This window comes from Archocentrus centrarchus, chromosome 3, assembly GCF_007364275.1.
Source record: "Archocentrus centrarchus isolate MPI-CPG fArcCen1 chromosome 3, fArcCen1, whole genome shotgun sequence".
NCBI classification, from domain to species: domain Eukaryota; kingdom Metazoa; phylum Chordata; class Actinopteri; order Cichliformes; family Cichlidae; genus Archocentrus; species Archocentrus centrarchus.
Window position 1 is genome coordinate 25,995,654 of NC_044348.1, and position 14,759 is coordinate 26,010,412.

The following is a 14,759-nucleotide window of genomic DNA, read 5'->3' on the forward strand; positions in this document are numbered from 1 at the left end:
ATTTACTAGTCAGATGTTGGCTGTGCAAGGTTGGGATTAGGTCCTTGGTCCTGTAGCACATGTTGCCTCAAAAGTGGTTTGGCTCCACCCACTTTTGTCTTTGCCTTTGTTTTTAAGGGTGCAAATGGGCAACCGTTAGAAGGGGAGACGTGGGGAAGGCAGGGTATATATGGCAGGCCCCTCCTTACAGTCAGCGTGCCTGCTTCGGCAGGCGCGTACGCTAAATTGGATACGATACAGAGAAGATTAGCATGGCCCCTGCACAAGGATGACACGCAAATTCGTGAAGCGTATCCACATTTTGATATGACCACTTTTTGCTGTTCTTGTCGGGCTTCCTCATAGTTTGATGCCAGTGGCTCCAGATGGTTTGTGTAAATTGGATACTGAGTGCTCTCAGTCTGACCGCCGTTCTGGTCCAGTAGGCAAGGTGATTTTGCAGCACCTTCTTGCTACCATGCATGCACACATAGACACCAACATGGGCACATTCCACATGCTTGTACTGGGAGCTTTGGCACGAGTGCGTTTACACTGTATATTTCAACCAATCGACTACTTTAATTATCAATCAAATATGTTCATATTGCCATACCATGATATGTTATAAAATGTTATCTGGAATTATTTTTGCCCTTTCTCAGTTTTTTTCCCATAAATATGACATCAAGCTAGTTTTCTTAAGTGCACTGAAAATGGTACTTTGACATATCAGTATATGACAAACGCAGTGTTTTACATTGAGAATCTGCAGTTTAATCCCACTGTCTCTTTCACTCTGGTGAAGTAGTTTTGCTTGAATTAGACTATAATAGATGGTAATTATGTTATTTAAAAAATTATGCAAGTTTTTTGTCTTTTTTTTTTCTAGGAATCGGTCAGGGTGTTCCTGTTGTAGCCTTGATCTTTGAGGGTGGCCCCAATGTGATACTGACTGTGCTGGAATATCTTCAGGAGACCCCTCCTGTCCCAGTGGTCGTGTGTGAGGGGACTGGCCGTGCTGCTGATATATTGGCCTACGTCCACAAGCAGACTGAGGAGGGAGGGTAGGATGCACACACACAGATGGCATAAAAACAACTTAAATGAATGCTTGGTCTTCCAACATTACATGGTCCACTTACTTTTGTGTTTGTTAGAATTTATTAGGTAAAAGGTTAACAGTAAGCACCATGTCATGAGGAACCTTACATATAAGTAATAGAAGCTGATAGATTTCAGTCATTTTATTAAAAGTTATAATGTGGTGTTAAAACCATTACAGTTGTCATAGTGAGAAGATTCCTCAAATTTCTTTCAGTATAATGCTGTTATTGGTGAATAATTACTGACCCTGTATAGACCATAATTTTTCCCTTTTTTTCCTTTCTGTTTCTTTTAAATTCCTCTTGATGACAATGTTGTTGGTGGCTTTCATCTATTTCTGCCTTCTATTTTTAACATTTCAACCACATCCTAGTCTGTTATTGAAGAGTTTAAAATAGCTGAGCTGGAGACAAGCACATTTAAATGTAATCTACTGACATGCCAATGAAATGTTCAGAAACTCTTGCAGAGTGCTTTTTAGTGAGTCATGCATGACCAGTTTTCATTCTAGACATGCCCATACAACCTCATTTAATCTCAAAGTCACTTCAATGTTGAATTTCTATATTGCCCTTTTTTATTAGCGGACATGTAAAATCTTACTGAACCAAGCTGATCTAAATAAGTTATTAGTAGCACTGTTAATTTTGTCAAATGGGGGTGTTTCAGTACAGCTTTGATCATGTTCACACAAACATTGAGTGATTTCTAACAAAAGAGACATTTATATGTCCCAAGCATTGAGACTTAAACTAAGAATAAGGTTTAGTAGTTGCTTTCCAATCAGTTTGTAAATCTCTGTCCACTCAATCCTTGTGAACAAGGTCCTGACATATTTAAATTTCTGTCCTTGAGACAGCAATTTGTATATGACCTGAAGTCGGCACTCCATTTTCCAGCTGAGAACCATGGCCTCAGATTGGAGGTGCTGATTCTCACTTTTGGCTCTTCGCGCTCACCTGCAAACTACCCCTGTGCAAGTTGGAAGCAGCCACCAGATAAAACCAACAGAACCGCATCATCTGCAAAAAAGCAGAGATGACATCCTGAGATCACGAAAGTGGAAGTTTTCCATCGCTTGATTCCACCTAGAAATTCTGTCTATAAAAATGACTAGAATATTTGACAAAGGGCAGTCCAAATCCCACTGGGAATGGGTGTGACTTATTATTAATAATGCTGTCATGTTGCAACAACAGGCCAGATACCCTGTACTCTCAAAGCACCACCCACAGAATCCCTCAAGGGACCTGGTCAGATGCCTTCTCCAAGTTCACAAAAGACATGTAGACTGGTTTGGCAAACTCCCATTCACCTTCAAACATTCTCAAGAGAATAAAGAGTTTGTCCAATGTTCTGTGACCAGGACAAAAACCACATTGTTCTTCCTGAAATGGAGGTTTGGCAAACAGATGGACTCTCCTCTCCAGTTCCCTGACATAGACCAGGGTGGCTGAGGAGTGTGATTCCTCAAGATACTTGATAAAGTATTTGTGAATAGATTAAAGTTTTCTAATCTGTGGTCTTTGATACCAGTGAGAGTAGATATGTCTAATATTCATCTCAAGCACAGAAGGCCCATTCATCTCAAGCACAGAAGGCCCATCCACCTTCAAACCTTCTGTTTTCAAGAGACTTGTTTTCATGGCATAAAAGGGGAAATATGTCACAAAATTAAGTGGAAAGAAATTCTGCACAGGCTGACAATTTGTTCTGTCACCAGTATTAGCCTAGAAATTTATGCAAATTTATGTCATCTGTGATGCTAATGAAGTATAGCATGGATAATGCAGTGGAATCAAGCCCATAAAACATTTTATACTGCATGTTTCAGTAGTGTGACTGTAACCATACTGAACCTATTCAACAGTGGTCTTCCTGATGGAGTGGAAACAGATATCATTGCAACCATCAAGAAAACCTTCAACTTCAGCCAGGGTGAAGCAATCCATCTCTTTCAGACACTGATGGAGTGCATGAAGAGCAAAGAACTGGTAAACATTCATTTTTTTAATTGCATGTAGTTGTTCTCACTTCTCATTCATATTAACTCATTTTCACTGACAGCGTGGGTACTTTGTGAAGTTCAGAGGGATTAAACAGATGAAACAAATGTATGAAAACTAAAAGTACCAGGAGTAGTGAATGGAGGTGGTTCAGGTTTCAACTCAAGTGGGGGGTTCAAAGTGTGATACTGTGGGCTCCCCACCCAAATGAAACTGAGACTTTACCTCCACCCAGCGACACCCACCATCAAGCAGGGGTTTGGGAGATGTAAGCACAAAGTATAATCTTACCAAGAAGTCAGTAGGACATGTGTATATTTTTTTCTGTTTGTTTAAATTTTGTCATTCTTGGAACTGGGATAAAAATTCTAATGATTATTTAATAGTATAACACAACTTTTGAAACAGACATTTCAGCAATAGAGATGCAGAGTATAGTCCATTCAGATTCAATGTCCCCAGTCTCCCTTGCATTTGTTGAACATTGGAGTCTTTATTATAACTAAAGTATTTATAAACAGCGGAATTGGTTTTACAACCACATGGAGGTTGGGATGTTGTGTAAAACAAATACCGTATTTTGTGGACCATAAGGCGCAATACTCCTCCGTGAATCACCACCTTATCATGGTGGAGGGGTTTGTGTGTCCCAGTGATCCCAGGAGCTATGTTGCCTGGGGCTTATCCCCCTAGTAGGGTCTCCCATGGCAAACTGGTTCTGGGTGAGGGTCCAGACAAAGAGCGGTTCAGAAGACCCCTATGTTTGTAACAGCAAGGGAACAGTTTACCCTGCCTGGGATAGGGTTACCAGGGCCCCACCCTGGAGCCAGGCCTGGGGAGGGATCTTGAGGGAGAGCATCTGGTGGCCGGGCATTAGCCCGTGGTGCTCGGCCGGGCGCAGCATGAAGAGGTTACATGGGCCCGCCCTCCTGTAGGCCCACCATCCGCAGGAGGCATCGTAGGGGTCGGGTGCAATGTGTGTCGGGCGGTGGCCAAGGGCGGAGGCCCTGGCGGACCGATCCCCGGCTATCGAGACTGGCTATTGGGACATGGAATGTCACCTCTCTGGTGGGGAAGGAGCCTGAGCTAGTGCGTGAGGTTGAGAGATACCAGCTAGATATAGTTGGGCTCACCTCAATACATGGCCTGGGCTCTGGAACCAGTCTCCTGGAGAAGGGCTGGACTCTGTTCCAGTCTGGAGTTGCCCTCAGTGAGAGGCGGCAAGCTGGGGTGGGTATTTTTGTATCCCCCCGGCTTGCTGCCTGTATGTCGGAGTTTTCACCGGTGGACGAGAGGGTACTTTCCCTGTGCCTTCGGGCCGGGGAACGGGTCCTGACTGTTGTTTGCGCTTATGCGCCGAATGACAGTTCAGAGTACCCACCCTTTTTGGAGTTGCTGGGCGGGGTGCTGAAGAGTGCTCCATCTGGTGACTCCATAGTCTTGCTGGGAGACTTTTACGCTCATGTGGGCAATGACAGTGAGACCTGGAGGGGCATGATTGGGAGGAACAGCCTGCCTGATCTGAACCCGTATGGTGTTTTGTTGTTGGACTTCTGTGCAAACCACAGTTTGTCCATAACAAACACCATGTTCGAACATAAGGATGTCCATAAGTGCACATGGCACCAGGACACCCTAGGTCTCAGGTCGATGATCGATTTTGTAATCGTATCATCAGATCTGCGGACGTATGTTCTGGACACTCGGGTGAAGAGAGGAGCTGAGCTGTCCACTGATCACCACCTGGTAGTGAGTTGGATCAGGTGGCGGGTGAAGATACTGGACAGACCTGGCGCACCTAAACGTATTGTGAGGGTGCGCTGGGAATGCCTGGCAGAAGCCCCAGTCCGGGAGATCTTCAACTCCCACCTCCGGCAGAACTTCGACAGCATTCCGAGGGAGGCTGAGGACATTGAGTCCGAATGGACCATGTTCCGCACCTCCATTGTTGAGGCTGCTGCTCAGAGCTGTGGTTGCAAGGTGGTTGGTGCCTGTCATGGTGGTAACCCCCGAACCAGATGGTGGTCACCGGAGGTGAAGGGAGCCATGAAGCTGAAGAAAGAGTCCTATCCGGCTTGGTTGGCCTGTGGGACTCCGGAGGCAGCTGACAGGTATCGGCAGGCCAAGAGGAATGCAGCTCAGGCAGTGGCCAAAGCAAAAACTCAGGTGTGGGAGGAGTTCGGTGAGGCTATGGAAAAAGACTTTCGGACAGCATCGAAGTGACTCTGGCAAACCGTCAGGCGACTCAGGAGGGGAAAGCAGTGCTCCACTCACACGGTTTAAAGTGCGGATGGGGTGCTGCTGACTTCGACTGAGGCTATAGTCGGACGGTGTAAGGAATACTTCGAGGACCTCCTGAATCCCACTGACACGCCTTCTGTAGTGGAAGCAGAGTCTGGGGACAAGGGAGATGACTTGAACATCACTGGGGGTGAGGTCACTGAGGTAGTTAAACAATTCCTTGGTGGCAGGGCCCCTGGGGTGGACGAGATTCGCCCTGAGTTCCTGAAGGCTCTGGATGTTGTAGGGCTGTCTTGGTTGACATGCCTCTGCAACATCACGTGGAGATCTGGGGCAGTGCCACTGGATTGGCAGACCAGGGTGGTGGTCCCCATCTTCAAGAAGGGAGACCGGAGGGTGTGCTCCAATTTTCGGGGGATCACACTCCTCAGCCTCCCCGGAAACGTCTATGCCAGGGTGCTGGAAAGGAGGGTCCGTCCGTTAGTCGAACCTCGGATTCAGGAGGAACAATGCGGTTTTCATCCTGGCTGCAGAACGCTGGACCAGCTCTTTATCCTCTCAAGGATATTCGAGTGTGCGTGGGAGTTTGCCCAACCAATCTACATGTGCTTTGTGGACTTGGAGAAGGCATTCGACCATGTCCCTTGGGGTATCCTTTGGGAGGTCCTGCGGGAGTATGGGGTGTCTGGCCCGTTGTTGCGGGCCATTCAATCTCTGTACAACCGCAGTGAGAGCTTGGTCCGTATAGCTGATAAGTCGAATTCGTTTCCCGTGGGTGTTGGACTCCGTCAGGGCTGCCCTTTGTCACCGATTCTGTTCATAATTTTTATGGACAGAATTTCTAGGCGTAGCCAGGTGGCAGAAGGCTTCTTCCTTGGTGGCCTCAGAGTCTCATCTCTGCTCTTTGCAGATGATGCGGTCCTGTTGGCTTCATCAGGGGGTGGCCTCCAGCTCGCAGTGGAACGGTTTGCAGACGAGTGTGAAGCGGCCGGCATCAGAACCAGCACCTCTAAGTCTGAGGCCATGGTCCTCAGCCGGAAAAGGGTGGAGTGCCCTCTCCGGCTCAGGAACGAGTTCTTGCCCCAAGTGGAGGAGTTCAAGTATCTCGGGGTCTTGTTCATGAGTGATGGGAGAAGGGAGCGGGAGATCGACAGACGGATCGGGGCTGCTTCTGCAGTGATGCGGACGCTGCACCGGTCTGTCGTGGTGAAGAGGGAGCTTAGTGTAAAAGCAAAGCTCTCGATTTACCAGTCGATCTACGTTCCTACCCTCACCTATGGTCACGAGCTTTGGGTAGTGACCGAAAGAATAAGATCGGGAATACAAGCGGCAGAAATGAGTTTCCTTCGAAGGGTGGCTGGCCTCTGCCTTAGAGATAAGGTGAGGAGTGCAGCCATCTGGGAGGGGCTCAGAGTAGAGCCGTTGCTCCTCCACATCGAAAGGAGCCAGTTGAGGTGGCTCGGGCATCTGATTAGGATGCCTCCTGGCCACTTCTTGGGTGAGGTGTTCCTGGCATGTCCCACCAGGAGGAGGCCCCGTGGTAGACCTAGGACACACTGGAGAGATTATATATCTCGGCTGGCCTGGGAACGCCTTGGGGTCCCTGCAGATGAGCTGGAGGAGGTGGCTGGGGAGAGGGAAGCCTGGGCTTCTCTGCTTAGGCTCCTGCCCCCGCGACCCAGCCCCGGATAAGAGGAAGAGAATGGATGGATGGATAGATAAGGCGCAATATCAATGAACGGGTCTGTTTTCATACATAAGGCACACCGGGTTATAAGGCGCATGATAAAACATGTAGAGTGAAACAAAAGCATCAGGTAAGTTGAACTTTATTCAACTTATTCACAATAACTCAGAATATTGTTCAGTTGTAACAAATACAGAAAAATACACTCACATTTTAAATCATTCATCTTCCACAAATCCATCAAATTCTTCATCTTGAGTGTCTGAGTTGAACAGTTGGGTGATTTCGGCATCAAGCATGCAGATTCCCTCTCGTCATTATCCAAGTCAGTCTCATTGTTACTGTTTTGTTTTGGTTGTGGCACACAGCAACCATTTAATTGTTAATAAAAGGGCAACTTTTGCTGGCAATCTCTCGCCAACAGATGCTGCATTTATATTCTTTAGTAATGAAGGTAAGAACAAGTCGTTTCTTCATTTTATATATAAGCCCTTCATAAATCCTGTGCACCAGTATATTTACCGATATAAGCAAAGAAAAAATCCCTTTTTGACACAACACCAGCAACCTGAAAACTCCACTATCACCATGTTTTGTGTACATACAGCACTTGTACTGCGTCCCTTCATACGCTGTGGCATCGCCCCAACCTCTCTTTGGCACCAAGGAGGACAGCGCACACACCCCTGGGCTGCCGATCACCAGATTACGCACAAATATACCTGCCAGCATAGATGAAGATAGGCCTGGAACATGTAGAATAAAATCCATCATTGTTTTCTGCGGTTTAGTGCGTACGGTTTCCATTTTTGGAACAATATTTACACTTCTTGCTGAATTTATCTCCAGTGGCTTTGGTTGCTTTCCACACCTGCTGCGCCGCCCTCACAGCATGTTCCTGTCTAATATCGTGAGTAGAGTCATTTTGTGAATCGATGATGGCGTATTTTAGAGAATTTAATGAGGCCTTTGAACTGATCTGCCAGACCGGATCCCATATCGCTGCAGACCACGGAATAGTGTGGATGCCTCGGTCATCGGCGGTCAGACGGCAGAGCTCAAATTACACAGACAGACCAACATTTTCTAACTATTTGAAAAGTGTACGCTGGGTGTTACCCCCTCACCCCGTCGTACGCTCTGGAAAATGTCAATATTTGTGAAGCGTCCTTTACCAAAGTCGCACTAAAACATTTTGACAGATTTTTGAGCGCAGTGTACCACAAAAAAATTGGTTCAAGGTCAGTAAACGCAACAAGAATTCTTACATAAGGTGCAACGGATTATAAGGCGCACTGCCAATTTTTGAGAAAATTTAAGGATTTTAAGTGTGCCTTATAGTATGAAAAATACGGTAAAAACAGAATATGATGATTTGCAAATCCTTTTCAACCTACATTCAATTGAATACACTACAAAGACAAGATATTTAATGTTAAAACGGATAAACTTTGTTTTTTTGCAAATATTCACTCATTTTGAATTTGAGGCCAGCAACACATTCAACATGTGAAACAAAATGAGAATTATTTCAAAAAAGATTTTATCTTATACCTTTTTTCGTAATTGTTGGAAATAAGTGAATATACAGTGTATCACAAAAGTGAGTACACCCCTCACATTTCTGCAGATATTTAAGTATATCTTTTCATGGGACAACACTGACAAAATGACACTTTGACAAATGAAAAGTAGTCTGTGTGCAGCTTATATAACAGTGTAAATTTATTCTTCTCTCAAAATAACTCAATATACAGCCATTAATGTCTAAACCACCGGCAACAAAAGTGAGTACACCCCTAAGAGACTACACATGTAAATGTCCAATTTGAGCACTGCTTGTCATTTCCCCTCCAAAATGTCATGTGACTCGTTAGTGTTGCTAGGTCTCAGATGTGCATAGGGAGCAGGTGTGTTCAATTTTGTAGTACAGCTCTCACACTCTCTCATTCTGGTCACTGAAAGTTCCAACATGGCACCTTATGGCAAAGAACTCTCTGAGGATCTTACAAGATGAATTGTTGCTCTACATGAAGACTGTTATATAAGCTGCACACAGACTATTTTTCATTGTGTCATTTTGTCAGTGTTGTCCCATGAAAAGATATACTTAAATATATGCAGACATGTGAGGGGTGTACTCACTTTTGTGATACACTGTAAATGTTGGTTAATTGCACAGTTTTACTGAAAACTGTTCCAAATCAACAGCTACTTTTACTTTCATACTTTCAAAAAAAGCGAGACTTTGAGTCTTTTTATTTCTAATTGCACTGATATGTTTTGATTGGCACTGGACGCTAAACACATTATAATCCTGGGAATGTAAAAGTCAGCCAAACCTAGAAATAAGAATTTTGTGTTTCTTTGTAAACATGGATTAAGTCAGAGAAGGAACACACATTCTGATGCAAATTGTGTCATGTGTCACGTCTCTCCTTATATACTCCATTGTAACATTACCTCTCACTGTTTGATATCCTATTAACTACCTGAAACAATAACGCACTACTTCAGAAGTTACACTGAATCTGTTCTGTAAAGCCTGTTTTCTTGCATATTACTGACAATAGCTGATTTCACTAAGTAGTAGAAATTATTTCATTGTTGGAATTTAACTTCAGACACGTGGATAATGTCTGTGGGAGCCTTTTAATCTTCTTTTTTTTTTTTATTTTTTTATTTTTTTTTTTTTTATTTTAAACAGATCACTGTGTTTCACATCAGTTCTGAGGAAAGCCAGGACATTGATGTAGCAATCCTAAGGGCCTTACTCCAAGGTTAGTAAATTACTTTTTTCTGGACCTTTTATCCCTTCTTTTTCTTTAATAAAGGAGCCAAGAATGAAAGTCACGTAAAGCTGATTCCGTCTGTTCATATACTGCAGTGATTGGTATTTGGAGGTTAAGGTTTTGAGACTTTGCAATGTTTTTATTATGATATAGATATGCTTTGAGAACACAGTTAGCCCCAGTGTGCCCTTTTCTTTCAGCTCTGAGGAGATCATGTTGCTCGCATTCACATGGCCTCCTTATTCCAGCAGTCAGTGAGCTCTCTTTCTCAAAGCCTTATCCCACTCTTCTCTGTATCCTGTTTTTAAAAAACTTTTTATCATGTCTTTTCATTATTCTGAGAATCTTTCTTATAATTCTATAATTAAAATATTGTTAAATTGAAATGTCTTTGTTTCAACAAACTTCTCTTGACAAAAGGGAATGAGGTTAGGTGCAGCATATATGTGCTTCTTGTTCACCCACATTCCAGTTTATTTAGACAAAAGGTAGGCATTTTTAAGTGACTACAATTGATGGCTATTCAGAGAAAGAAGTTTAGACAGTCAGAAGATAAAACTTGATGCCTGAAATATCCACTTGGGCAAATATTTGACAGCCTAAGGTGCTGTTATCTTAGCACAGCAATAGCCCACCCTTAAAAAGATCTTTGGGTGCAACAGCTCTCGTTGCTTTTAAAAATATTGGGGTTTCTTCAGAAATCCCTGAGTTTTCCACTAAGATGAATGTTGTGACTTAAGTGATTTAGGCAGAAGAAACATTCTGGTATTTTTAAACATGGACATTATTTTTCCACCTTCTTGGGGCCTAAAGACTAATTTAAACCAAAAATACCTCTAACTGTTTTTTCCAAGAGTTTAAAATGTTCTTTCAGACCATCTGTGACGATTAGACTAATTAGTTGTTGGAAGCAAAAAGTGATAGCTGTTTCTACACATTTGCTTCCTTTCTTAGTTTCTGTTTGTATGTGAAATTAAGACACAAAAACATAAGCAAATAGGGCTCAGATTTAAGAATTTACTTTTTATATCCAGACAACATAAATTGTGTGTCCTGTGGTCATGATCATTTGATTCAGATGGTTCTTGAAGTACAATCAGGCAGATTAGTGTGGAAGAGACCAGTGACTGAGCAGGGATTTACTTTGTAGTCTAATCTGCTCTGTGGCTGTATTAGTGTGTAATTGACTGTATTACTGCGCTGGGCATGCTCTCCTAATGCCCTCTAATCCTGCATGTTGGCTAACAGGAAATACACAGTTAATAAGGCTTTAGTTGCCTGTGAAGTTGTATGTGTTTATGTATGTGTTTACACATGGCTGTACCTGTGTGTTTCAGGCACAAATGCATCTGCTTTTGATCAGCTGGTCCTGACTTTGGCCTGGGACCGTGTAGACATTGCCAAGAATCACGTGTTTGTGTACGGACAGCAGCTCCTGGTATGTCTACATGTTTGTTTGTCTCTGTATGCGTGAGCCACAACTCCCAGGAATGTTTGCTTAGCTCAGCATTAGCTACAAACCTTTGGACTTGCACAGAATAATTCCAGAATCTCTGTTGACCACAGTTTGTAGTCTGAAGAGCCAGGGGACCTTGCTTGGGCAGACTGCCATGAATTGCTTGTCTTGACTGTAACATGAACCCTATTACAGTTGTCTTTATAAGCAGCCCTCAGTGCCTTTGTTTATTTTAAAACTGGAAGACTTCTGGCTCTTGAGTAAATGAGAGGATGTATAATATATATATTCTATTTTTGTTTTTTTAATTTGTGTGTGCGTGTGTGTGTTTTGTTTGTTTTTTGTCTTTTTCCCCTAGGTTTGTTTTATAAATAATGATTTTCTATGAAAAAAAAAAAAAGCTTCATGAAAGCACGTTTATCTTTTGTGTGTAGGTGAGCTCTTTGGAACAAGCAATGTTGGATGCACTTGTAATGGACAGAGTGGACTTTGTTAAGCTGCTCATAGAGAATGGAGTGAGCATGCACCGTTTCCTGACAATCAGTCGGCTGGAGGAGCTTTACAACACGGTACCATCTTGTGTCACGTACTAGTTACTAAATCAAAGAGATGATGGATATAAAAGGTATGTCGTTTTAAATGCGTGTTCTTTATATTTTCTTTTATTACAGAAACAGCCTCCCAACAACCCAACTCTCCTTCACCTTGTTAGAGATGTCAAACAGGTAATTGGTTCACTTCCTATCAGTTTATATGATCACTTTGACTGATACGAATTTTAATCTTCTTAATCTCTGATCATTGCACCTTTTTACAGAGCCATCTGCCTCCAAACTATAAAATCACATTGATTGATGTCGGTCTGGTTATTGAGTACCTGATGGGTGGGACGTATAGGTGCAACTACACCAGGAAACGCTTTCGAATCATTTACAACAATCTTCATGGAAACAGTAGGGTGAGAAACGGTTGACATTTTTAAAATATGCCAGTGTCACTTTTATTTTGTTTTAACTTGAATCCATCAATGCTGTACAGACCGGACAGGGCATACCCAAACGTGTAGTGAAGGTGCGTTGGGAGTGTCTAGCAGAGGTCCTGGTCCGCAAGATCTTCAGTTTCTACCTCCGGCAGAGCTTCGACAGCATTCTGAGGGAGGCTGAGTACATTGAGTCCGAGTAGACTATGTTTCACACCTCCACTGCTGAAGCTGCTGTACGGAGCTATGACCACAAGGTGGTTGGTGCCCATTGTGGCAGTAACCCTCAAACGAGATGGTGGACATCAGAGGTGAAGTGAGCCGTCAAGCTTAGGTTGGCTTGTGGGACTCTAGAGCCAGCTGGTAAGATACCAACAGGCCAAGTGGAGTATGGCCCTAGGAGTAGCTGAAGCAAAAAAATCTGGTGTGGGAGGAGTTTGATGAGATCATAGAGCAAGATTTTCTAGCAATCAGTCAGGTAACTCAGGAGGGATAGTAGCTTCCTGCTCACATGGCAGACTAGTGGGGACAGAGGGCTGCTGACCTCAACTGAGTCAGGTGGTGGATAAAATACTTTAAAGGATCTCCTCAAACCCACTAACACACTTTCTATAATGGAAGCAGAGTCTGGGGACATAGTGACTTACCCATCACTATGGCTGAGGTCACTAAAATAGTCAAAAAGCTCCCCGTTAGCTGTGGAGAATTGCCCTGAGTTCCTTAAAACTCTGGATTTTGTAGTGCTGTCTTGGTTGGCGTGCTTCTACAGCATTGCATGGAAGTAGGGGACAGTGCCTCTGAATTGGCAGAGGAGAATGGTAGTCCTCTTTTTCAAGAAGAGGGTCCTGAGGGTCTGCTCCAGTTAGAGGGATCACGCTCCTCAGCCATCCTGGGAAGGTCTATGCCAGGGTTGTTAGGAGGAGAGACCATCCATTAGCCACAGCCCCGATTCAGGAAGAGTACTGCAGTTTCTGTCCTTGTCATGGAACACAATATCAGTTATTTATCCTCTCAAGGTTGTGTTTGGATTTGTGGGAGTTTGCCCAGCCAGTCTACAAGTGTTTTGTGGGCTTGGACATGGAGAAAGCATTTGACCTTATTCCCTTGGGGCATCTTGTGGGTGGTGCTTCAGGAGTACGGGGTGATTGACCCATTGCTACAGGCCATTCCTGGAAAGAGTTTGACTCCACCAGGGCTGCTCATTATCACTGATTCTGTTCATAACATTTATGAATACTCTCTAGATGCAGCCAAGTGGCAGAGGCTCTTCGTTTTGGTGGCCTCAGGATCACATCTCTGCTCTTTACAGATGATGTGGTTCCGTCGGCCTCATCAAGCAGTGACCTCCAGCATACACTAGTGTGAAGTGGTTGGGATTAGAATCAGTACTTCTAAGTCTGAGACCATGGTCCTCAACCAGAAAAGGATGGATTGTTCTCTCCAGTTCAGAGATGAGTTGCTGCTCCAAATGGAGGAGTATGCAGCAATGTAGGCACTGTATCTGTCTGTCGTAATAAAGAGAAAGCTGAGTGTGAAAAGAAAGCTGTTGATTTACTGGTCAATATATGTTCCTATCTTCACTTAGTGTCACAACCCTTGGGTAGTGACCAAAAGAATGAACTTGTGGACACAAGCCATGAAAATGAGCTGCCTCTGAAAGGTTGCTGGGCCCTCCCTTAGAGCTAGGGGGGAGGAGCTCAGCCCTTCGGGAGGGGCTCAGAGTAGAGCCATTACTCCTCCACATCAAAATGAGCCAGTTGAGATTGTTTGGTCATCTGACTAGGATGCCTCCTGGACACCTTCTTGGTGAGGTGTTTTGGGCATACCGACTAGAAGAAGTCCCTAGGTCTGACCGAGGACACACTGGAGAGTAGGGATGGCACGATACCACTTTTTTATGTCCGATACCGATACCGATATTTTACATTTGGATATCGGCCGATACCGATATAAATCCGATATTTAAAATTGATCCAGGCATTTAAAAACATTTAAAAAAATTTTTTAAAAAGAAGTCAACAGTCTCTCACACAACAAAATCAAAGTCTTTTAGTTGTCCCACATACAAGACTAAGGACCAGGGCGGGCAGAGCTTTTTAGGCAGTGGCACCAAAGCTCTGGAACTGTTTACCACTCCAGCTCCATTTAGCTGACTCTGTGGCATCATTTAAAAAATAGTTGAAAACTTTTCTGTTTAACCAGGCTTTCTGGTTTCTGACTTTATTTTTATTCTTTTTCTTTTAATATGGTAATGTTATTATGTTTTTAACATAGTGTTTTCTGGGGGTGGGGGGTGATATTGTGTTTTAATTATTGTACAGCGCTTTTCTGTCTGTGAAAAACGCTATATAAATAAACTTACAACAATAACTGTCACCTGAATCCTGTTGCTTCTGTGTGAGAAGGTGATGCTTATGGCATGTTGCAAATTTCATTAGGGCTGCAACTATCGATTATTTTAGCAATTGTATATTCTATTTATATTGATTACCCAAGTAACTGGATAAGAAAT

General features: G+C 43.6%; 1 protein-coding gene and 1 non-coding gene across 3 annotated transcripts in view; both read left to right on the forward strand.

Moving 5' to 3' along the window:
* Nucleotides 1-14,759, forward strand: part of trpm7 (transient receptor potential cation channel, subfamily M, member 7) — a 986,641-nt gene that overhangs the window by 940,790 nt on the left and 31,092 nt on the right. For both annotated transcript variants that reach the window (XM_030721294.1, XM_030721304.1), the window contains exons 8-14: nt 872-1,046; nt 2,957-3,080; nt 9,728-9,800; nt 11,150-11,250; nt 11,703-11,837; nt 11,940-11,993; nt 12,086-12,226. In XM_030721294.1, coding sequence (XP_030577154.1) covers nt 872-1,046; nt 2,957-3,080; nt 9,728-9,800; nt 11,150-11,250; nt 11,703-11,837; nt 11,940-11,993; nt 12,086-12,226 — 803 coding nt within the window. The remainder of the gene's footprint in view (nt 1-871; nt 1,047-2,956; nt 3,081-9,727; nt 9,801-11,149; nt 11,251-11,702; nt 11,838-11,939; nt 11,994-12,085; nt 12,227-14,759) is intronic.
* Nucleotides 198-303, forward strand: LOC115778435 (U6 spliceosomal RNA). The gene has a single exon (XR_004019807.1). It is a non-coding gene; the product is annotated as a U6 spliceosomal RNA (small nuclear RNA).